Source organism: Hoplias malabaricus, chromosome 8 (assembly GCF_029633855.1).
Source record: "Hoplias malabaricus isolate fHopMal1 chromosome 8, fHopMal1.hap1, whole genome shotgun sequence".
NCBI classification, from domain to species: Eukaryota; Metazoa; Chordata; class Actinopteri; order Characiformes; family Erythrinidae; genus Hoplias; species Hoplias malabaricus.
Window position 1 is genome coordinate 9,687,468 of NC_089807.1, and position 26,220 is coordinate 9,713,687.

Here is a 26,220-nt window from a genome sequence, read left to right on the forward strand (position 1 = left end):
GGGAAAATGTGTGGACAAATATATATATATATATATAATTTTTTTTGGGGGGGGGGTGGGTTATAGTTTCATTTGGGAATTATAGTTTCATTTTGGCTTTAGGATGATTATCAGTTTTGGGGTGAGATGATGAGGGGAGTAGTGTATTCAGGTAGCACTATACACACACAGAGAGAGCGAGACAGGTTTATAGCAGCTCAGCGCTGACAGATATGAACACACTGCCACCATGGGGGGTTGTCAGTAAATGAAGAGGGGAGCATAAATATGATTTATTACTGACTCAGAGAGAGAGGGAGAGGAGTGGGTTATAGATGGTCCAGAATGATGTTAATCTCTAAAGCCTCAGTGTGTCCCTCCGGAAAACTCACTTCAGTTTAACGAGTCTAAAACAAACAGATAAGTGTTAACTGACCAATGTCAAACCGGACTCCACTCAGAACCTGAAACACACTACACACCCTCATTTTCTCTACACACAGACTGTTTTCTTCTGGTCCAGCAGAGAATTAGAATATTTAACCCAGAAACAGATGATTAAAAAGTTTCTACACAGTCATTTAGAAGCTATTAAAAATGTTGCTTTAATCAGTTTTTAAAATAAAGAGTTGAGTGAATTTGTTTATTTCTGTATGAGGTGACAGGGCACAGATACATTTATTAAGAAGTATTTTTAATTAAGCCAATATTAAAATACCTTTTAAAGTGATATAGATACAGATGATTGTCCCTATATATTGTCCCAATGTTCGTAATCCACCAGAGCGTTGCTGAATCCAGTCAGTTACAACTGATCCCCTACACCACACACATCAGTACTAAAGTGAAGTCAAAGGTTATAAATGTTAATCTTCAGGTGATAAATCACCATCTTTCAGCTCTCTCTCCCACAGCCAACGTTCCTGACTGCTGGGAGTCTCAAGTCAAAACAATCCTCCAAATTCAGCCCAAATCCTCTCTCAGTCTGCAGTGGGTTGAGGACTAAAAGCTCCCGGGAGACACTCGGATCGAATCTTTCTCCAACTTGCCACTCGACAGAAGCTGGAGGAGTTTAAGAGCAAGTTTAAGGACGACGAGCAGGTGGAGTGTGTCACAGTGAAGCTCTCTGGTATTTAAACTCCAAACAGATCAAAAACACCAGCTCAAAATGTCAGCAAACTTCAATCCAGGATCACTGCTAGTCCACCAAGAACAAAAATAAATCATAACATCATGTAGTTAATTTTAAAAACATTCATTTACAGAATTACAGCTTTTTGTTTAGCTTGTTTTTGTTGTAGGCCATGTTGAAATTGTTGCAGGACAGGCGTTATGTTTCCTCAGGGCTATAAATAGAGGGAGAACAACAAAGGCCCCAAAACATTGCCCTGTGGGACACCACACTGTGCACATCAGTGATCAGAAAACTTCAAATTTACACTTGCCTGTCAAGTACAATCTAAACCTGGCAAACAATTTGTATAAACCTTCTGTCCATTAAATGAACATCTTCAACTCAGCAAATAAATCTAGATAGTGTTTTAAAAAAGAATCAGCCGTGTGTCTGTTTTTTCCACAAACTAGAAAAATTCCCTTTAAATGTAACAAGAACCTGATGGTAGAAATCTGCCATGAGATCATGAATTTCAATATCAACCTGGAAAACATGGAAATAAAACAAAGAATCATCCATGTTCCAAAACCTGTGTCTGTAAAATAACAACGTAGATTATAGTGTAGACAAATAGTGTAGTAATATACAACCGTTGTGCTTTAACATTATGAAAGTGTTGCTTTAATTAAGCACACTGATCAACAGGAGATAAAAGACTCATTTGAGGAAAAAAAATGTAACGTTCTCAGGCAGCAACTGTCCACTCTTTATTATCAGTACCATCACCGTCTGTAGTTTGCATATATAAAAGAAGCAACAGTGATGAGTATAAAGGCCACACTCAGATGATGATTTCACTGTGATCCAATTTGTAACAGACTCATATTGGACGTATGCCTGACTTCTCCGAACACTGTCATATCTCCGGAACAGCAGACATTTTCCTAAAAATACACAACGGCCTTATTTAACACACACTCAGCCAGTTCTAAACATAAACATATCTTCTTTTATTTGACTGAATTTCATAAATAGATAACGGAGCTGAGTGGAAATCTCTGATGTCCTAGAAAAGGTTTAGTGACAGTTGGTCTGGAGAAGAGCACTAAACACAGCAAAGTGTTTTAAACATGTCAAATACTCTCTCTCTCTCACACACACACACACAAACACACTTTTTGGCACCATCAGAACTGAAGTGATTTTTATGTGTTTTCTAGGAAGAAATGCTGAGCTTCTGATCAGACACTTTCAAATCTGAAAGAATCAGAGAAGAACAGCACCATAAAAACAATGGATCCTAAATCAGTAAACATATACCTCAACAAATATTAAAATTCATTATTAAAAAAAACCCAGTTGGAGCAGCTTTATTAACTGACAATCACTCTCATACCCACAAACACCATCCCAAACTCCAGCTGAACACTAGTTCCGTGAAGGGACAGCTGTATTTGTAAATGTCTCCTACTGCTTAGTTGACCCTGTGATCATAACTTTAACTCAAGATTGACACTGACGACAGAGACTCTGCACTCTTTCTTCTGATGAAGTAAATGAATATTTTGTGCTCTGAAATATATGTATAACCTGCTTTATCTCAAAAAGAGACTGGAAACGTCTGAGACTTGAGACTGAGACATGAAGATGCTGTTGAAGATGAAAGTTGATTGTAGAGAAAGAAAAAACTAGAACCTGATCTTTAATCTCTCACGAGTCTTAAAAGAATCACAGTTACTTGTAATACCTCTGAAAATCTAAAATGATTTTAATGTCTGAAGATCCAGGTTCTTCATCAAACAATTACTGCAGTTTGTCCTCAGAAACGTGTAATGTGCAATACTTCATAATCAGGGAAACCGGGTCCACAGATGGAAAAGGGTCGAGTCAAATCATAGCCCATGAAAATTCTGACCCTGAAAAAGTCACCCAGGAAAAAAAAAAGCCTTCTCCAAATTCACCAAGAGGATCAGGTTCTAGAGGCAGATCTTCAGGTTTGGATTCTGGTTCTGATTGATACTCGAGTCTTTAGCCATGAGAGGAAAAGATGGGGCGGCTGATGTTACTATTTGTCGTCATTGCAGCCAGTTCCCACCTGAACAGAAAGAGGAGGATCATTAGACACACAACATTCATCATCTCTCCACTCAGATCTCAATATCTCTTTCTTAACATTATTTTATTAATTCTTTGTTCTAGTAGATATTGGCACTGGTGTGCTGCGGTCATAGATCAGTCACCAGTGCCAATATCTCACGTTACAGCATGAACCTTGAGTGTATTATTGCGATTATACCACAGTTCGTTATCGCCATTTATTATTAGCTTTTAAGAGGCCCAGTCACCTTTATGTTTCAACCGAGACCGTGGCAAAGTGAGCTGTAGCTGACTTGATAACCTCAAAGACCTGGAGGCAGGGTAAAGCTGAAGCAATTCTCCTTTATAAGAGGGAGCCACTCCATTTAAAGACTTAAATACAAACAGCAAAATTTTAAACTGGATCCTATAGTGTACAGGAAGCCAGAGTAATGATGCCAGAACAGAGGTAAAGAAGACTTTTTGAAAATTTGTTTGTTTATCAACCTTTCACGAGGACAAATAGTTCCATTCCGTCACACATTCCTTTTTGCGCTTTTCAACGAATTCTGGATCTTTAACTTATGCAAGGATTTTTGAACTCTCCAGCAAGCCAGTCCGTGTTCACACCAGATTTGTTGGGAAACAATGCTGCATTTTTCAGAGCTGCTCTCTGTCTAAATCAGGACAGAAGCAGAGATAAATGCATCAAGTCAATAACATGTCATGGTTTATCCATTGTTTAAAGCGGATTCAGATCGTAGTGATATCTATCAAACACTAAACGATGCCAGGTTCTCTCTGTTTAAGTTAAAAGTGAGTACTTTGGAGTATCACTCCAAAGCCATGCTGCTGAGCTGTGAGAGCAGTGGAGGAGAAAAAAAAAAAAACCAAAAAACACAGACGTAGAATTTTACTGTTTTTTTCCATTTATTTCCAATTTTCTTTTCTTTACAAATCAGAAAGCAAATAGTGGTTCACTGCACCATGACTCTTTACTCTGAAGAGCAGACTGAAGAGCTTCGGTCAGAGTGCCATTATCATGTAATGTTGGCACTCCTGGAATGTCTCTCAGCCAATCACACTGCAGGGTCGGAACTAAATGTTGTATAATTATATGATATGAAGTTTCGAACAAACTTGTAGTTAACCTTGGTCTAACAGCAGCACTAAGACTGTGTTGGCTCATGTTGTAAAAGACCTCAGGCTTTGGGGTGAAACAAGGCTGGTTTGTTTCATATTATGAAACTGAATAGAAAACTTTGTTGGAATGGTAGATTCTGACCTATGTGGAATTCTGCATTTAAATGCAGTCAAAGAAGTAGCTTTATATTATGTGAGATACATTGCAAGTAAGGCCTTTACTATCTCAGAATCAACTTTTTATTTCAGAATCTTATCATTCATTTGTTATAAGCAAAACTGTTTATTGTAAAGTTCCTTACTGGAATTCTTAAGAAAACCTTACATTCTCTACAGCTCATAGAAATCAATCACATGGATCCACGCACACGCACACACACACCTCATAACTCCCAGATATAAAAACTGGCCTCTTATAATCTGTTAGAATAGATTTCAAAGCTCTTTTACTTCTTTTATAGCTGTAAATGGTCTAGCTCCTGAGTACCTCACAAAACAACTGTTAACATTCTAGTTACAAGCTTAGACCTGTAGATTTTGGCCTTCTGACCAGCATTTTCCATAAAATACAAAAAACATGGAGAGGCTTCTTCGTCCTATTATGCATCTGAGCTGTGGGATTTTAATTAGACATTCAAACTTCTCTATAATTTAGCTTTTAAAACTAAAAAAACACTCTGCATATTTCATGCTTGACAGAGAAGTAATATAGTTTTTATTTAAATGTATTTATTAATGTATTTATTAACTAAACTGCTACATGTCTAAAAGTTGTAAACTGAAATTTAGTTGTTTTCTCAACCATTCAATCAGACTCCACACACACACACACACACACACTGTGTGACTATAAGTGTGTGCGCCACTGATGAGAGTCTGAATCTGAGTTGATGAAAGGTGAGGGGTCGAGGTTCAGATCATTATCACTGTATCTGATTACACACAAAGACACACACACACACACACACACACACACACACAGTGCGAGTGTATATTTGTGTGTGTGTGTGTTTGTTCGGAAGCTATAATGCATTTTAAATTGGATTAAGAATACTTCTAAAGAGTAATGAGCAGTTTGTGTTCAAGGTAGACTTAGGGGCTTCTACTGAGTAGATGAGTCTTTTGTGTTAAATTGGCACTAAAATAACTCCTACTGAGATCATGAGCAGTTTTTAAGGTGGAATAATAGTACGAAGAATGAGGTCATAAACAGTTTGTATTAAATATGGAGTTCAAGGACTAAAAGGACTGACCGGATGTCATGAGGGAGTCCTGACTGATCCAGACTGAACTGGATCACAGCGATCTTGCAGAGTGTCTTCAGATTCGGACCTGACAGGAAATAACAGATATTTACACACATTAAACTGATATTAACACAAATGAGCCATAAATTAGAAAAGAAACGAGTCATAAAATTTCAACTGATATATTAGTTGGTCCAAAAAACAGATGTCAAAATCCCCTTACACATATGCACGGAAACCCAGGAGGAGCTGTATATGTGAACACAAATATCAGAATCATTCATACCACATATTAATTGGATTAATCCTGACAGCCCCTAGTACAAAGTCCAGGTAAGTGAGCACACATGTAAATAGAGCCGGTGATTGTCCAAGGAGATCTCTCTGAATTCATGCCCTGCCTCCTGCAGGCACTACACAGGCACAACCTTATGTGTAAACCATGCGGAACATTTCCTGAAGTGTGAACTTATCAAACACGGAATATCTCCGGCTGTATGCTACATGTGAGAAAGGGCACATCTGGAAAATGTCCAGACCTGATTCTCCAGATATTTACCGGAGTTCATACGTGAAAAATTAAGTGCTACAGAACCAAAGACTAGACATTATTCAGGCATGAATGTTTCCACACTTGTCTGTGTCAGTGGATCTGAGCTGGATTTCTAACACAGGCTGCGTTCCGGCTGACATCATTCATACATATGGACATGAGAGAGAGAGAGAGAGAGAGAGAGAGAGAGAGAGAGAGAGACAGAGAGAGAGAGAAAGAGAGAGAGAGAAAGAGAGAGAGAGAGAGAAAGAGAGAGAGAGAGAGAGAGAGAGAGAGAGAGAGGGGGGGTGATACTCACTGAAGTCAAGGATGTAAAGATCTGAGTGATCCATCAGATTAAACTCATCACCCATTCCCTGCTCCGGACATGGACTGAAACACACCAAAGAGAAAAACACAGATCAGTATCTCTCTCACATACACACACACACACACTATCTACAAAGACTTTGCAGCTACTTAAACAGGAGTTCCCAATGTCAGTCCTGGAGGCCCAACATCCTCCTTGTGCTTTGTCTCATCCAGTACACACCTGAAGAACTCATTAACCAAGAGAAAATGCATTAACTAAAAGACTAGTGACAAAAACCACAAAAATCTGTGTAAAACACAGGGTCATTATTACTGGGAAGTCCTATGATACAAGAATTTGATTTTGAATTGCAAGTTTATTCTGACCCTACACCCTGGCTTCAGCAGAAGTCTTTAAAACTGGATTAACCTTTATTTAAATAGACAAATACTAATGCACACAAAATTACACACGGCAGAAAACATCAAAGACTTGAAGCAGTCACACTACAAAGGTCATAGAGGTCAAGAGCTCAGATTCATTGTGTAAACGTTGCTGGTGTAAAGGTGAGTGATGGATGTTTTTCCTGCAATCAGTTCTGATTCACTTTCGAGGTGAAATCTGTACTGTCCATAAGAGCTAAAAAAAAAAACAGCTAATTCAAACTGCGTATTCCAAATTCCACAGTGAAAAGAGAAAATACCACACAAATATATAATATCAATATATAACAACACAATATAGCCTCGTGGTCAGTGCGGGTTCATTACAGTTCTGTTCTTCATCTGTTATTTAAAGAAAACAGAACATATACATGCTTAATCATTACAGGTTAAGCATGTAAACACTATGTTTACAAATCCTAAATACTGAGGAGCACACCACAGCTCCACAGTTCATATAAACACTTGAACATGCTGAAAAAAATGTATTCTATATCATTTAAGATCACATTTATCCAACTTGCACCTTGAAATGTGCACACAGCATAAAGAAAATAAAAAGCCATTATGAAATAGCAGTCCAAGGACTGCACTGTAAACAGACAGACTGATCATTCCCTGTTTAACGTACAAAAGAACTGCATCTGAATTTCAGATCTTCAACCTGCAGCTCCTGCGTTCTCTCTTCTTTCTCTCGGCCGTGCGGGACATTGTAAAGCTTTTATGCTCCTAATCTTTCCTAAACAAACAGGCTGGTGCTTTAAAGAGGCTGTGAGAGGCTGGAGCACGAGCACAGGGGTCCCGGGGGGGTTTGGACAGGGGGTCCAAAGGGGTCTAGGGGGGGTCTGAGGTGGTTTGAGATGGAGGCAGCTGGAGAACTCATTACGGCTCAGCGGGGGGTTCTCCTCCCCACATTACTGCAGGACCCTCAGCACTTCCGCAGGCTGTTACATTAGCGTACACGCGCTGCTGTTTATTTACCTTCAGCAGCCGCCACGCTACTCACACTTAATGAATTGTGCCCTATGAACCTCACACGCACAGGCTTTTAACCCAACACCCTGCACTCTGAGGGAGGACAGGGGGAAAAGGACATTTTGTGTTCATGTGTTAAGCTGAGGGCAGAGATAAATAAACAATGTATAACAGGAACATTGCAGAATGCCAGTGGTCTTTCTCTCAGTAAACACTTTTTAACAACAACAATTAACTTTTACTATGTGTGAACATTTCATGACGTATGCACCAATGGAGTGGTCTAAATATACTCCCAATAAAATTTTATTTCACTGATGTTCTAGATTTCCTCCCCCTGTAAATGTTATATTACCTGTGACTTTATGACACTGATGATACTCTGATGATGTAAGATGAAAACGGTTGAATAATGTGGAGAAAAGTTAGCTGCAACTCCACAGATTATTTCAGCCTTGGCACTCATTCCCCTAAGCCTCAATTAAAATATGGAGATGAAACTGGAACCACACAGAAGTCAGTGGTCAGCACTCAGAGCGACCACTGAACTGCTCAGAACAGGAGTTCAGAATGCGGAAATGTGGATTAGGCCAAGGTTTATCAGACAATCCTCTGGTTTCAGTAGCTGACTGTTACAGACCGATCAGCAGAGCCACTGCTTTCCCGCAAGAAAAACTCGTAAATACACAGTTAGATGTGAAATTGAGCTCAACGTCACGACTGGCTGATCTTCACAGAGACAGAGAGAGGGAGAGAGAGACAGAATGAGAGACAGACAGACCCAGTGAGAGGATGCCGAGATGCAGAGAGGTGTTGTGGTGTGAGTTTACGGCATCTCCCACTGAGTTTGACAGTCGTTTCTGTTACATGATCTGCAAAGTATCATGGAGAAACAGCAGCAGGCCTCACCCCCTCTCCTCCCATCACACACACTAAGAGTTTAGCTGCCTGCTGGGTGTTTAAGTGAACAGCACAAATTATCATTGTCTGAAGTTGTGTGCCTTAAGTTTCAGCACTGAAACTACAAGGCCAATGTAGCTAACATGTAACGTAAGCTTATACTCCACAAAATGGGACGGTGAGAACTACATGATTCAAGCACACTCTGTCCATAAAGTTTGCCTTCCTGACATTGTGGTACCACAAGTCGCTTCACTCATCTGGCATTAGATAACCCAAATAATCATGGACCTCGATGCATCACTGAAGAAAACGGCTCCTGAAAAAAAATCTGTTCCAGAGTTTTTATTGTTGTCGCTGTCAGAAAAGAGAATTAATAATGAATATTTATAACTCTTTCCTTCGCTGTTTTGATTATAATATTTCTGCATAATCAAATGGTTAAGGGGTAAACAAAGTTATGGTCTGAAAAGCTTTGGTTCTAGAAAAACTTGCAGAGTCAGAACATTTCACAGACTGCTGAATGAAACCAGACGTCCACCACTAAAATCTCCTCAATTAAAAGGGTTATGAAAAAGCTGCCTGAAGTTTTGGAAAAAATAAAACATTGTCGATGCCCAAACGTTAGTAACTTTAGTATCTTTCAGTGGAAGTCAATGTAAGAAAAGATTTTATTCCAAATATTTGAGCATTTCTATCAGTTTCTTCATTATGACATTTTCACAAAATATGAAGAACATCTTCTGTGTTCTAATGATGTAGTAAAATAAAAAGTGACAGAATGTTTCATAGTTTTCTTAGGACAGCGATGATACATATAAATCCAATTATGGTGGACGTGCAGGGATTTTTGAAGCCAATTCAGACTTTAACATCATATGAATTCATATTAAGACACCTGTAGTTCACTGGAGATTGTTGAAAATAAACAAAATGCTATATTTGTGTTGTATACTTGACACCCCTGATTCCAATCACCACCATTGTAAAGAAATATGAGCAAAACATTTCTCCAGAATCAGCTTTTTAATACAAATAAAAACAAATTCTTTCAATTTGAAGAAAAAATTGAGAGAAACCTCCATAATATTTGCAATAGCAGGTATTTATTTGCTTATTAAAAATATCACCTCTACCATTTGAAATCCGAACCTGTGCCACTCTGTGGTCAACTCCTTCATCAATTGCTCCTGTGAACATCCTCATTCTTCGAGGGATTTCATGAGCAAGACTCTTCCTCTGCTCCAGACTCCTCCAGCTCAGAGGAACTCATCTTGCAATATGACTTCCTGAGGAAGAGCTTATCTGCTGAGTCCAGATGAACAGAGGCTTATAGGTGTGTTTGTTTTAGAACGTTATTAACACTCAGGAAACTACAGCAAAACACAGGTGGGTGAAGAACCGCAGAACTCAGACGGTATTAAAACAACCTAAAACCTACCTACCAACATGAGCTTTATCTGCCTTTAAACATCAGACTTTAACATAATGTCTTATAGAATCCTCCACGTGGAACAGCAGCAATCAGACACATGCTCCATAGCTGGAGTCGCTTGTCTCAAAGATAGTTCATCTAATCAATTCATATCTTCATTGGATTTGGGACTTAGCCTCACATTCTTCAAAATCCAGACGTTCTCCATCTTAATCTTAAAGATTTAGATCCTCCAAGTTAACTATCAGAGCCCCATGGGACTAAAGGTGGGATTAGACTGGAGAGCCAGGGAGTTAAGCTTCAGGTTCAGCACAAAGCACTGAAAAATGTCTGGATAACACAGGAGGCAGTCAAAATTCACATTCACATCTAAGGCAGACCTTCAGACATCACAGCACTGACATATCATCCAAGACCTGTGCTGAACCCATGGAGCAGCATGGTTTAATTTAGGAAACACTTACAAACATGTGTTATTAAAGCGATACAGACCTTTTCCCCTGTGAGAGAAAAACAAAACCTCTGAAAATTATCGGTGCAATGTTATCTAGTTGGTGTGATGGAATGGTGTTGGGGGTCCTGGAGTAAAAGTAGAAAGTGCTGGAGCAGGTCTGCTGTTGCAGTGTGAGGAAAGAACAGCACATTCACCTCTGAACTTTACCCAGATGGAATACTTGAGAAATTTGTCTGACAGATTAATTAATTCATTAAAATATTACTGACTGCACCCAGGCAAACAAAGTTCTTCTCTCCAGTAACAGGAAAACACCAGTAATCACTATAACACCAATAAACGCACCAGTAAAACCCCAGTAAACCTCTCCTTTAAAAGGAGCAGCTTCTATCAAACACACATTTTTTTCTGGAGGGTAAAGACCACTGTGCGCACCAATAAATAAATCTCAAACTAAATCAGGATTTCAGTTTATGATGCAATACTTTCATCAGTTATTTAGTTCTTCCGTTCCATTCGCTATAACAACAGAAATGACAAACAACTCTTACCGCTTCTAACACCCAACTGCCCCCCACTTCACCTTCCACTCAAACATGTCCCTCTCCCCTGGTTTAAGCAATTAACCACAAAAAAGAAGAAGAAGAAAATAAATAGGATGGTGAAGGTCAGTGAGAGTGAGCGAGAGCAGACCGGCGTCCTGCCATTACCCAGCAGGCCAATCTGCCACGTTCCTGTTTACATCCTGTCCTCATCCCACACAGCAGGAGGAATGGAGAACCCAAACACACACTAAAATACACGGCCAATAAGTACACATCTTCTAACATCACTGATGACATCAGTATGTACATAAACACACACACACACACACACACACACACACACACATACACACACATACACACACATACACACACATACACACACATACACACACACACACACACACACACACACACACACACACACACACACACAAATCCAGAACTAACCGAAACAAAGCATTAAGGTGCACGATGTGTATTCTTTGTTTACTGGAAGCAATCGCACACATTTTTCAATTTTTCAATTATTTTTTACTTTAAATGAAGGAATAAATACTCCAGCAAATACGACCAGCTTTGATCACCTGTCCATATCATCAGCCCCTCACTCTCTACTCAAACAGGCTGCAGCTTGTTGACAGACAGTGGATTTTTGTAAAAGTGAGTAGATGAGAGATGCCACAAAACACCAATTTACATTGTCTTTTACAGTTTTAAACCGAAATCACTTTACACTCAGAATATTTATGTATGAGAGACAAAGCCCACAACCAGTAATGGATGACTTTGATCTTGTGTGGTACTTGTACTGAAATAAAAAAAAATATGTTTCTTTATATAGATAGATACTTAATCTAGCAGAGAGAAAGACAGAGAAAGACAGAGAGAGAGAGAGAGAGAGAGAGCAAGAGAGAGAGAGAGAGAGCAAGAGAGAGAGAGACGAATTTCACGCTTCTCACACACACAGCAGGACTGTTTACACTCAGTAAGTGCCCAAACACACTCACACACCCACACGTGCGCGCACACACACACAGCTTATCATTCTGCTTTACATTCACTCCATGCATACTTAAAATGTGTGTGAAATCTTAATCTTAGCAGTAAGTTGACAGTCTGTAACTCTTCAAAGACTCAGCATTTTAAATGTATATTTTAATGTATATAACAACACCAAGCATTTTGCCTTAAAGCAGCTTTCCTCCTCCCCTCTGTATCTACATCACTCTTTCACCCTCTCTTACTCAAAGTGTTGAATGCTGAGCAGAAACAAAGACTCTTGTGGTGCTGAGGTGTTTACTGAATTTCTCAAATGCGATCAATAATCACTTCTGAACCCCAGCTCTCAGTTGGAGCAGAGATCTGTTCAGACTCAGAGCTTGGCGACAGGCTCTCAGGAACAGAAGGTTATAAATCTGACGCTCGTTTCCTGCAAATGTCCGGCTCAATAAGGAAACCTACAGCAGACGTCTGATCTCTGATTCATGATTCTCAGCACAAACGTTCATCACCTTCAGCAAGAAACAAACACAAATAACTCTCGCCCTGTTATCCACACTTCAGCCGTTACTGCTGCAAACAAAGAGTAAACACCATTAGCTTTACACTAAACAGACGGTCTGACACTTCATTAACATTTCACACGCAAATCTTCATAATGGTGTTCAGCTTAGAAACTTGTATTACAGTTGTTAATTATTAGCAGCAACAACAATAACAACAACAACGGGAAACATTCCAGTGAGTGCGAGTTCTGCCCTTTTCTACACACTGCACGTCCAGCACACGTTTTACTGACGCTCTCAGGGCCACTCTTTCTCACAGTCCATTACTCTCTGAGTTGGTCCAGGTGCCGGCCACTCTGGGTGCTACTCGTTTTCAGGGATGGTCAGCTTAAAAGCCAGTCATTCTCAATGATAACGGTCATTCTCAGAGCTGGTCACTCTTGCTGCTGGTATCACCCACATGAGAGTTCTGACTCTTGCCTGCAGGAAGTCATGACTCCGGGAGGATTTCCTGCTGCAAGTTTTTATGCAGCCATTTAAACAGGGACAGTCTGACAACAGTAAAGTCCTGCTAATGGTCACTATGCCAGACAGAGTCACAATCACACTGTAATTCTATATCACTGCCCCACTGTGGTATTAACACTGTATATACTGACAGACATGGCTGTATCAGTGTGTATTACAGCACAAACACTGCTTTGCTGTCTCTACTGCTATAAAATGTGTATTACCTGAAATAATCTGTTAAAACTAGTCACACACTACAACCTTGCCAAATACGATAAGACGTGATGGCAATTCTATACTAAACTATATATATGTATTGTATCTGCATGTATTGTTATGCAAAGTGTGTGAAGTTTAAGTTTGTAGACTGTGCGTGTGTGTGTGTGTGTGTGTTCTGGACACCGCAGGGTTCCTGTGATAAGTTTTGCTGATAGCGGAGGCTGCTCCTGTATCTCTGCATTAGTGCGCTAATTACCCCAACCACGATTACACTGCGCAAAGAGCACTCGTCTACGGCTGCAGACTCTCAGGCTCCAGGATTAAAATGTCCTCCGCAAACACACAACACAGAACATACAACACAGCCACAACATACAACACCGAACAAACAAAGGCTCCAAACTCTCAGGAGTAAACCGGCAAAAGTCCTTCATATAAACACACAACACCAAACATACAACACGATATACAGGAAGACGATATATAGCACAGAACCTACACAGACTACAAACTCCCGGCTATTAAACGATTACACTTCCTCCACATAAACATAACACAGAACACAATACATACACAGGTTCCAAATTCTTAAACATACACAACACTTGGTTCATATTAGCCCATAATGCAGAATGTACAAACAGAACACACAATGGCACACACACCTACTTATATCTGCCACAATTTCAAACTTCTTTCAACCCATTACTCAGAAACATGTGAAATACATTTTTAAAAAGGTATTCCATTCAATAAATGTCCTTGTTTATTTAATACATTACCATCACAACAAACATACACTCATCCCCACAACAACTTCATATAATGACTGTTTTAATAAATTCTGAACCAACCCATGAATATTTTGCTGTGTGCTGTAAGAATTCTGATTAATCAGACAGTCACAGGTGAGAATTGCACGGTTAACAAATAATAATTATAATTCATTTTCAGAAAATGAATTAATGATTGAATGAATGAACAAAAAGAAAATACAGGCATTGTGTTCTACATAACGTGAAAGCCAGTACCTGGTTCCTCCAAAAAGAATGATACGGTCTCCCACCATGCAGCAGCACTGTCTCCTCCTCGGACACGGACCCTTCCCCTTCGGTTCTACCTTCTTCCAGGTGAACGCTTCTATAAACACACAAAGGTACACACACCACACACACACACACACACACACACACACACACACACACACACAGATGGATCACTACACTTTTGCTTAAAAGACAGACACCCCATATATGTATTTATTTGTTTGTTTGTTTGTTTATTGTCAAAGCATATTCTATATAAAATGTCTTATCTGTAAAAGAATCAGATAAGGTTTTCAATTTGTTTATTTCAGTACAATCATATTTTTTAACAGCAAAAGTCTGAGCTTATTGATGATGTTTTAATATCTTGGGGTGTAAAATTTGGTTTGAGATCCAGGAGCTGTCCTGGTTTAAACCAAACAAGAGGTTCAGCTTTATTCATATATTTTCCCTTTAAATCACATCCATATACTGCTTTAGTCTCTCAGTGCCCCTGTTCTGTCTTTATCATAAACACACTCGCCCACTGAATAAATTTATTATTTAATAAATTTCATCTGAGTCAGACAGTCTCCATGGCAACAAGCGACTAGCCAGAGTGAAGGGCTTTCAGATTTACGTCAAGAGCCTCAAGAGTTCTGCAAATATAACAACATACATAAAAAAATAAATAGTGCCATCTAGTGAGCATTTCAGGCAATTGCAGAAATCTGACAATGCTTTGAATGTCAACGCTACCTTTCCCTTAATTATGAGCTGCTTTCTTAATAAATGTAATACAAACATGTTCAATTGCCTCATTATTTGCTAGTTCTCCAGTCTGTTTGTGTGCTGGAAACCGGTCTAATGCATTTATGAATCCCCGGTGTCAATAAATGAATAAAAAACATGTCTTGGCTTTCTCCCTCTCTGCTCATGGGAAAGAAATTACTCCAAGCATTAAAAAGTACGAATTGAGATGAGGATATTGCTATATTCCTGCTCCACAGGTGGGTACTGACTTATATTTGCTGTTTCTAATCACTCAAGGTGGAAATACCTCCAAATTCAGGAGACAGCTAACTGAATGTAAGACCAAAAGTGACACAGACGTCAAAACGGCGTCTTGATTCAACACACTAACAACTAAATAAATTAAACCCACTGCCCTGGATTAAACACACTCACCTAGATATTATATATGTCCCTGTATTAAACGCACTGCCCGGGATTAAACACAGTCACCTAGATTTAATACATGCCCCTGGATTAAACACATTGCCCTAGATTAAACACAGTCACCTAGATGTAATACATGCCTCTGGATTAAACACACTCACCTAGATTTAATACATGAGCCTGGATTAAACACACTCACCTAGATTAAATACATGAGCCTGGATTAAACACACTCACCTAGATTTAATACATGAGCCTGGATTAAACACAGTCACCTAGATTTAATACATGAGCCTGGATTAAACACACTCACCTAGATGTAATACATGCCTCTGGATTAAACACACTCACCTAGATTTAATACATGAGCCTGGATTAAACACAGTCACCTAGATTTAATACATGAGCCTGGATTAAACACACTCACCTAGATTAAATACATGAGCCTGGATTAAACACACTCACCTAGATTTAATACATGAGCCTGGATTAAACACAGTCACCTAGATTTAATACATGAGCCTGGATTAAACACACTCACCTAGATTTAATACATGAGCCTGGATTAAACACACTCACCTAGATTTAATACATGAGCCTGGATTAAACACAGTCACCTAGATTAAATACATGAGCCTGGATTAAACACACTCACCTAGATTTAATACATGAGCCTGGATTAAACACACTCACCTAGATTTAATACATGAGCCTGGATTAAACACAGTCACCTAGATTAAATACATGAGCCTGGATTAAACACAGTCACCTAGATTTAATACATGAGCCTGGATTAAACACAGTCACCTAGATTAAATACATGAGCCTGGATTAAACACAGTCACCTAGATGTAATACATGAGCCTGGATTAAACACACTCACCTAGATTTAATACATGAGCCTGGATTAAACACACTCACCTAGATGTAATACATGAGCCTGGATTAAACACACTCACCTAGATGTAATACATGAGCCTGGATTAAACACACTCACCTAGATTTAATACATGAGCCTGGATTAAACACACTCACCTAGATTTAATACATGAGCCTGGATTAAACACACTCACCTAGATGTAATACATGAGCCTGGATTAAACACACTCACCTAGATTTAATACATGAGCCTGGATTAAACACACTCACCTAGATTTAATACATGAGCCTGGATTAAACACACTCACCTGGATTAAACTTCCACAGGTCGTTAAAGTGCCGGTCCAGTCGAGCATTATAGCCTCCAAATATGTAGAGTTCACCATTGTAGGCAACTGAAGAATGATAAAAACTATTAAGTTCTGGAAAACTATGGGAAGGTTAAAACACATAATTATATCAGGGAGAGAGAATGTGTATGTGTGTATACGTGTGTGTGTGTGTGTGTGTGTGTTACTAACAGGCAGAATGACTGCGTCTCCCCTCTGGCAGAAGTGGTGTTGTGGGTGTGTTGAGCCAGCTGTTTGTTTCTGTGTCGAACACTTTGATCTTGTTGCAGTAAATCTCATTATTGGAGTGAAATGGACCAAATCGATCCGCTCGTCCTCCAAACACAAACATCTTTGTCCCAATAATAGTGGCAGAGTGGAAATCTCTCCAACGTGCAGGAGTGCCCTGAAATACAATAAAATCATTATAACTAAGCCACACACTGTCAATAAACTAAAACAGAAGCAATAGAAGTTGTGGAGAAATCTCAAACCTGTCAAAGGTTTGATTAGAACATTCTTCACCTCTCGTCTCACAACTGTGTACATCATTACAGTTTAAAAGTGAATGACCATATTATGTCGCCATTCTGGGTTTAACATTAACGTTTAGAAAGTTGCAGAGAGAATATTTCAAAATCAGACCACACATGCACACATCCAAATGTGAAGACATGTCTATAAGATTTTCATTTTCTGCTCTACAGTTCCTAAAACTGAAAGTCAACGGTCTGAGTGTTTTTACTGCAATAAACAAGCCTGTAAATGGGCTCACATAGATTTCCAGCCACACAGGAGAATAAAGAGTACTTTATTAGAAACGTATTTCAATATAAGTAAGTGATTCCCAGCAAAGTCTTGATCAGGTATATTACACTGGGTTGACAGACTATATTGGTGTTTGAGTTCACACAATCTAAAAAACATTGATGTTAAAATGTGAGGCCAGCATAGTCACACAAGTTGATTGGATGTAACTTAAATACAATGTAATGTTGATCATACAAATCTTCAGTTCTGTAATTTGATATTAACAGAAAACAGGCATTCCATTACTACATTCACCCCCGAACTACAGCATTTTCAAATGATCCTAACAAAAATGCTTCATGTTCAAGGTTGAGGTGGGTCTAGAACCTACCCGAAATCACTGGGGCGCAAGGAAGGAACACACCCTGGAGGGCCCCGGTCCTTCACAGGGTGGCACACACTCACACAGTCACCCACACCTATGGACACATTTGAGTAGCCATTCGACTTACCATCATGAGTTTTTTGGACAGTGGGGGGAAACTGGAGCACCCAAAATGGGGCTCAAGCCCACAACCCTAGGACCATGAATCTGTGTGACAGTGACACTACCTACTGCACTACCTACTGTGACATCTTGTTTTTTGTTTATGTGAGTAACATCACAGGATTGCAGGGGAACACAAGCACTTGCGAGAAAATGTGGTCACACAAGGGGTGCTCCACTTAGGAGTTCCACTCCTAAGCACATGTGATACGTGGGTGCTAGTGCAAGCAACCAGACAGTGCCTGAGCCTGATTCCAACAGAGAGCATTGGTAGAGTCGGTAAATGAATCAATGAGTCAGTAACAAATATCAAATCTGTGACTAAATCAATGAATCAGTAACAAAATAAGAAAGCCAGTGAACAACACTGAATTTTAACAAGGAACACTCACTTTAGCACTGATTAAGGACCAGGACATGGTGGTGGTGTCCAGTTTGTGGATGTCATTGGAGAAACAGTCAGCCTGAAAATAAAAATAAAAAAGTATTTTCACCATCACATACACTGGCATATTTATAAAAACATCTGTGATCTGAACCCCTAATAACCTAAAAATCCAGCAGGATTCAAGACACTACCTCCTAAATTAGTGTTGCACCGATACCAATACCGTATCGGTAGCAGCACCGATACTGGCACTTATAGGTGCACAGTATAGGTATCGTCTACAGAGAGCAACGATACCAAAGATGTGCTTGACATGGCCCACTACTCATGATTCCCTACATTTAGTACACAGGGCACTTTTTGGGACACACTCCATGCAGATACTGATGCGATTTTAACACACTACACAACCCCAAAATCCCCAACCAAACACACAACTCGCGTTTCCTAGGAGACACAAATAAATACAGACATACAAGTTATAGTTTGCGCTGCTGTTTTTATAGATTTATGCCCAGATGAGCTGGAGATTAGGAGAATAGCACATAGTTGTGGCTACGTTCCAACTTAATTGGTTCAGAAACTGCGCCAGCGGTAGCGCACGCCAGTGTTGTATCATTTAAGGTGGAATGGAAAATTAGAATACAGTTGGAATAAAGGCTGTAAGAGCATGTTTTGGGACTCACTATGTTTTCCTACAGGTAATACTCGTTATTTGGGGACATGTGCATCCAGCACTATGTAATATATTGTAGTTTTTTATAATTTTACCGTTTAACCCATCCTCTACTCTAGAGCTCCATGGCACACAGCTGTGTTTACTTTCTGTGCTCTGTTCTCATTGGCCATTGAAGGGACTCGTTCAGCCTCGAGTTGGTGGAAAGTTTAAAATATGCGACTACAGCCAAAGTCAGGTCGAAAAAAAATCAAACGTTTGATATGCTCTAACTGGTCTGAAAAATGATTTTGAGGCAAAAATATTTAGAATCGGGCTAAAAGTCATGTAGTGTAACCATAGCTTAAGGCATGCCAAAGAACACCAACTTCATTCAAGCAACCACAAAGAAGTACGCTAACACAGGTCAGCAGTGGTCCCTAAAGTGCATTTCACAGTCATGACATCCTCATGACAGTGTACAAAGCTGTTCAGTCAGGCTAGACTATGTCTTCATATTTGTACTTGTTACTGCATTGTGGAAATACATTTTCATGGCTCTCAAAATTTTACATTTTTAATGTGTAGTTAATAAAAAGTACAGAAAATTGCTTAAAAATCTGTAAGTATAGCAATATAAATATCTGGATTTATAGGCACCTACCTAAAATTAAGATAGAGTTGGTATCGGTACTCAGTATCGGCAGACACTTGAACATGAAATATCGGTATAGGATGGGAAAAAGTGGTATCGGTGCATCCCTATCCTAATTTGTGATGTAGTATCAGAATATATTATCAGATAAAACGCAGTTTGATACAGCTCACAAATTAACCTATTCAAAGCTTTATTAATTGTATAAACCATGTCCACCATGCAAACAAAATGTCCAAAGAGCATTAGGATAGTTATCTGTAGCTTAAATACAGAAATCCTCAGAACATTAAACCGAGTAAGATCTGTAGTTTCTCTAATATTTCAAGACACAGACGAGAAAGACAGTGATTTGAGGACCAACCAGCTGCTCATATCCTCCAAAGATGTACATGGCTTTTCCCAGAACGCAAGCAGAATGACCATCTCTAGCTCCAGGAACAGTCCCCGAGATTTTTGGCGTGTACCAGCGGTGATTATCTGCACGTAAAAAAAAAAAAAACATTAGTAAACTACACAGTACAAATACAGTAATAATACACAAAAAACAACGCAGATGCAAACAACGCAGATGCAGACAAGGCATTAAATGCTTTTAAACACATATACACACAAACACACATCAGAACATACACAGACAAACACACATACACACAAACAAGCTGTTTTCAGATATGAACTATGGAAAATATTCAAAGAACCAGATCAGGCTACAAATATAGCCAGAGGTCTTGTCTTTCCTTGCAGTTGAATAAAGATAAAACAGATTATTCTATTTGGGAATAACATTGAGAGACACAGACTAGCTGCATATCTGGATTCAAAGGCCTCAAGTCTAAAGAATTAACCTGTAACCCTGTCATACTAATGGACTCTGATCTCAGGTTTAGGGTTAATGTTAAAGCAGATACAAGATCTGCATATTATCACCTTAAGTGCATTAATAAAATTAGAGATTACCTGTTTAAACCCGACCTAGAGAAACGCATCCACATTATTTCTAGCAGGAGTGATTACTGTAATGGTCTTCTAAGTGGACTCCCAAAAACAATAATTAAACCACTGCAGCTGATTCAGAATGCTATGAGCAGAAGAGGAGAACACACCACTAACATTTCTAAAAACTCTTACACTGATTACCAGTCTGTTTAAAAATAGACTTTTAGCTACTTTTACTGTTCTATAAATCTCAGAATGGTGTAAGAGCAGCATATTTATCAGATTGTCTACAAAGATGTGAGCTGAGCACAATTCTCAGATCTTTAGGGACAGGTGAGGACTAAAGACGGAAAAGCATCATTTAGTTTTACTACACTATTTTAACTGTTTTAAACAATTTACAGTCTAACGCTTAATTAAGTGCATTTTACTGTTCTTTTTGCACTTTGAATTGACATTGTGTATGACAGTTGCTCTATAAATAAAATTGCCTTGCCTTGTCGGACATGTTCTCACTACATGAAATGTTCTGCATGGCTTATGCACAGGGAATTGTAGGTGCCTGTGTAGCATGTGTAGGAGACACGAGATGAATTCACTGTAAATTCTTCAGAAAATAACCTGCTCTGTTCACACATGTGCTCGCTTGGACTCTGCCCTATGGAGCTGGCAGGATAGAGTCCAGATAACGGTACAATCAATTCACATTTTTGCGATCACCCCCTTGCGGTAATGTCCAGAAAGGTTCTGGATTACAGTGCATGTCTGAAAGGGGCTATAGAAAGACAACAGACACACACGCATACATACACACACACACAATCAATAAAGCAAGAGAAAGGTTTTATTTTCCAGATCCTATTGTAACTTACTGACGTCAAAAGCATAAAGCACGTTGCAGGCTCCTTCTGTGTCGTTCCTGCCGCCCCAAACATAAACGGAATCATCCAGTAGAACAGCTGTGTGGCCATAGCGCATATAGGGAACCTCTCGAGCATGTTCTCTCCCACCGGTTCTCACAGGAGGAAGCTTCATCCACCGCAGAGACACTGACACACAAACATAACACTTAAACACAACACTAAAAACTACACTAATTACTTTTAACAGTCACTTTAATCACATGTAACAGTTACACAAAAAACTTGAATGTTCTGCTCTGGAGCTGCTCAGTTTCAGGTGTGGAAGAACTTACAACACAAAGGTGTTTCACTGTAAATAGAACAGTAAAATGACCCACATTCACCTCGGCTTTAAAGGGGATATATTATGAACGTTACATAATAAATTTAATTATTAATTACTGAACATAATAATTTGTCAATTTGGAGGGCCTTCACACACAAATCCTGAAAAAAAGACCACTTGGTCTGTTTTTTGTGGTTTGCCTAGGTCAGTAAACAAGGGTTAAAACAGGCCTCTCTGATTATGTGCTGTTCTTTATGTTGAGTGCAGACATTTTATTTATATATAAAAAAAAAAAAAAACACCCCCCAAGCATTTCCAATCACAACATCGGGCACATGCCCATAGCCATGGTTAAATTCTGTAAAATACTCATGAGTACAGAGGAGAAATGAGTAAACAGAGCCAAGAAAAAAAGAGAAATGAGAAAAATGAGCTTCTGTGTGCCTCCCTTGATGTAGATGCTTTGTAATGTGTGTGAGCTCAATCTTATATAAAAAGTTCTGAATAGGGCTGTTTAGAAAGGGTAAAAATTTCCTGTGGCATTTGACCCTTACTACAACAAGCCCAGTACTGTTTAAACATGTGAAAAAATGAGTATATGTACCCTTTCACAAAATTAATCCAGATCAAAAAGAGTTATTGATAACTATCTATTCTATTATCTATTATCTATTACAGATAATGTAACGATTACTCTGTTTTGTTCAATGTATACACTGAAATTACAATTCGTGTCAGAATACTTTTTCTAAAAAAATAACATACTGTAAGAGTCAGCCCTCAGTGTGCGTGAGTGCACGTCTCACCTGTGTTGAAGACGTGAACGTCGATCTGCCGTAAAGTTTCATAATCTTCCCCGGAGCAATAACCCCCAAACGAGTAAACTTTGTGCCCCACAGCAACGGCCGCATGGTTAACCCTTCGAGGGCCGCCTTCCAGGTGCACCGTCCAGCGCAACATCACACACCGAACTCCAGTCACTTTACAGCATCACTGCCGTTCACCATCTACCGTACAGCATCACCGCCACAAACCCTACAACACCACAACAGACAATGTTCACTTTACCCCCTCACAGCACACACTGGGCATCTCCCAAAAGGCTACTTACACATCACCAAAAACATTATTTATTTTCACAAAATCATCACCACACGGTCTGCAACATCACACCACATTCAGTTTATAATATCACTGCCATGCACCCAACAACGTCACAACAAACACACCGTTCCCTTTACATCATCAACGTCACACCATCGCCAGCTCCTTCAGACTTTACTGATCAAACACACACCTGAACACAGGAAAGTATTTATTGTTTTATACAGTAAGTAAACAGCATATATTTCTTGTTTAAATATAATTGTTGCCCTACATAACAGAGTAACGTTTCTGTATTTTTCATCGTCATTTTTTAAAAATATTCCTCCTCTAATGTGTGCATGTTTGTATTTATAAAAAATGATCAGCCAGTTACTTTATTCATTGTAGTTTAATGGATTATGTGAAAGAGAAATAAATGTGGTACTAAAACAGCTGCTTTCCAAATCTCTCCACTAAAATTGACCTTAATATTTTAACCCACCAACTTTAAAACTGCCAAGTTCAGCTGACACATAAATGGTTTTATAAGAGTTCAGTTTTTCAAAAAGTCAATGCCACTGTGAAGGCTAACGCTGCTACTGTTCCTCCCCCACTTTGCGATCGAATCGCTTTATAAATATAGCCCATGCATAGTTATTCCATACAAAGAACTCTATTTAAGGCACGGCATCCAAATAAACACTAGGACACACACACACACTCTCTCTCTCTCTCTCTCTCTCACTTTCCGCCTACTCTTTGAATGTAGTCTGGAAGAATTTTCAACTTGATTTACAGAATAAAACTGTAAAACACAACTTCTGTAACAAACACATTATGGATTCTTTTTATGATCAGTAAAGTGTTCTGTCTCCTATTTTATCTCACCTTTAATACAGTATAATGTATAATGCTGCCCGAAATTATTTGTATTAATGTCAGTGTTAATGATGTTAATTTAACTAATATTAGTATACTTGTTAATCTTACTGATGCTCATGTTACTGGTGTTAGTGCTACAAACGTTCATTTTCAGGCTGAGATCAGGGAGGTGAATCAGTAGAGTGTTGAATCATTCCTATCGACAAAATTAAGCTTAAACTAAATCATTCTGTAACAAACATTCATAACACAACAACCAGCTAACGTTAGCATGAACATTAATGGACAAGACAGTAAACAACACAAACCAATATCATTTTTTTCTGACACCCAAAACCATCATTCTGTCAACACCATTTCACCGGGTTAGTCATGCACTCCTATCATTTTATTACACTGTCTTATTAGCTGTTTGTCAGACCCTATATAGTTTCGTCAGACCCTATATAGGGTTAGCTTAGCTTAACTTAGCCACCGAATCCATTTAGTTACACTGTCCATCTGCAGAGAATTAATATCAGAATTAGCTCTGCTGCACTGCCGCTCAATGTCTTCATATAATATATCGTATCAGTGTCAGTTTTACCTTCATATTCATTTAGTCTCCCAACAGAAACCCTACCAGAAACCAGCGCAGCGTCGTATTTACTCTATACAGGTCATGGGTCACACAGGCAGAGCGGGGCGGGTTTAGTGATCATGGAATAAGGAGTAGGGAGTAGGGCGTAGGGAGTAGGGCATAGGGAGTAGGGCTATGGAAAGGAATAAAGCAGCAGGCGCAACATAAATATGGGTTGGGGAGTACGGCTTAGACAAAGCGAGTAGCAGGGTAGAAGTTATAAACGAGGACTTAAGCAGTGAATGATGAGGTTATACCTTTACTGGTTTGAGTTTAATTGTTAAAGGGAAGAATTAGTGTTGTATTATAAGGTCTGATACTCTTTACTTACTACTAACGTGTTTATTTAACAGTGAGTTGCTAAGCAACATTCATTCATTCAGTCTTCACTGGAAGCATTGCAGGAACACATTCCAGTCCTTCACAGGGACACTGTTAAGCATCATATCTGTTGATAACTGAAATATTTATTTTTCCACCTTAAATGGTGTTGATATTCATCACTCATAAAAAATAAATATATCACAGAATTATTAACAAACAACAAATAGAGTATTACACAACAAATTCACCAGTGTTGTTATTTTTAAATTAACACCAAGCATATTAACTGTTAATTTAACATTAAGTGTTATTTTAAAATTTGCCATGTATCGTTACATTTAGTCTTCATTAGGATTTGGATGTTCTGTTATATTACAGAATTTGTTTATTAATTCTTGTGTAGGGCAACACTGGTGCAACACATAGTATTGGTGGCATGCAGCTCCATGTTCGTGGATGAGTTTAGCCCTGCCTCAGATACCTGAGCTTTAGTGTGTTCTCCCTATTTCTGTGTGGGTTTGCTCCGTGTCCTTAGCTTTCCTCTCACAATTCACAAACACATGCTGGTAGGTGGATTGGACGGTCAAATGTGTCCATAGATGTGAATGTGTGGTGTTGTGTGATGGACTGGTGCCTCATCCAGGTTGTATTACTGCTTGCATCCAATGATTCAGTGTAGGCTCCAGACTGTATTCTCTGGTCCCAGCGTTATCTTGAACAGGATGAAGCAGTCAAAAAATATGAATGATTTCAGGTGTGATTAGTGACAACAAATTCCTTAGTCCCTACATTTCCTTGCCATAATATAAATGTATAAAATATGGTACTACTGTATATTCCTTCTGTACTTTAAATTTAAAGCATTTATAAAGTACTTTTTGGTGCTGTTATATGTGTGTAATTGCAGCTGTCCCTTTTAAGTTACATTTAAATAAGGGAACTTCTGATATATAGTCATTAATGCACTGAATTTGGATAAAACAGAATTCATTATAAATCAGTTGTAAGAGAGTGGGTGATGGCACATATTGTGAGCAAGTTCATTCATTCATTCATTCATTATCTGTAATCGTTTATCCAGTTCAGGGTCGCGGTGGGTCCAGAGCCTACCTGGAATCATTGGGCGCAAGGCGGGAATACACCCTGGAGGGGGCACTAGTCCTTCACAGGGCAACACAGACACACACACACACACATTCACTCACACTTGTGAGCAAGTTTTGTTTTTCAAACACAAGTTACATATAACTAAATTCAAAGCATAAATAACATTTTTATCATTGTTTTGACAGCCTGCTCAAAATTCATCACTCTAATTAAAACCAACAAATGAATTAAAACTCACAAGCATTTTATCCCTTAATTGTATCCTCAAAAAAAAT

At 39.0% G+C, this 26,220-nt stretch overlaps 1 protein-coding gene across 1 annotated transcript; it reads right to left on the minus strand.

Annotated features, from left to right (window-relative positions):
* Positions 1 to 618: 618 nt before the first annotated feature.
* klhdc3 (kelch domain containing 3) lies at positions 619 to 24,568 on the minus strand. Its single transcript, XM_066679723.1, has 11 exons — positions 24,482 to 24,568; positions 22,734 to 22,962; positions 21,612 to 21,788; positions 20,165 to 20,280; positions 18,495 to 18,566; positions 16,998 to 17,211; positions 16,785 to 16,871; positions 14,425 to 14,533; positions 6,411 to 6,484; positions 5,566 to 5,644; positions 619 to 3,188 (listed from the first exon to the last, which is right to left on the minus strand). Exons 2-11 carry the CDS (start codon positions 22,885 to 22,887, stop codon positions 3,122 to 3,124), a joined length of 1,149 nt encoding a protein of 382 aa, XP_066535820.1. The 5' UTR covers positions 22,888 to 22,962; positions 24,482 to 24,568; the 3' UTR covers positions 619 to 3,121.
* Between the last annotated feature and the right edge of the window lie 1,652 nt (positions 24,569 to 26,220).

What these genes read in the sequence shown, in the direction of transcription:
- klhdc3 (XM_066679723.1), bottom strand. Translation starts at nt 22,887, where the DNA reads ATGTTGCGCTGGACGGTGCACCTGGAAGGCGGCCCTCGAAGGGTTAAC. An exon ending in GAGACGCAGTCATTCTGCCT is followed by an intron (nt 16,872 to 16,997) that starts GTTAGTAACACA and finishes ATCATTCTTCAG; the next exon opens with TTGCCTACAATGGTGAACTC. An exon ending in ATTCTTTTTGGAGGAACCAG is followed by an intron (nt 6,485 to 14,424) that starts GTACTGGCTTTC and finishes GGTGTGTTTCAG; the next exon opens with TCCATGTCCGGAGCAGGGAA.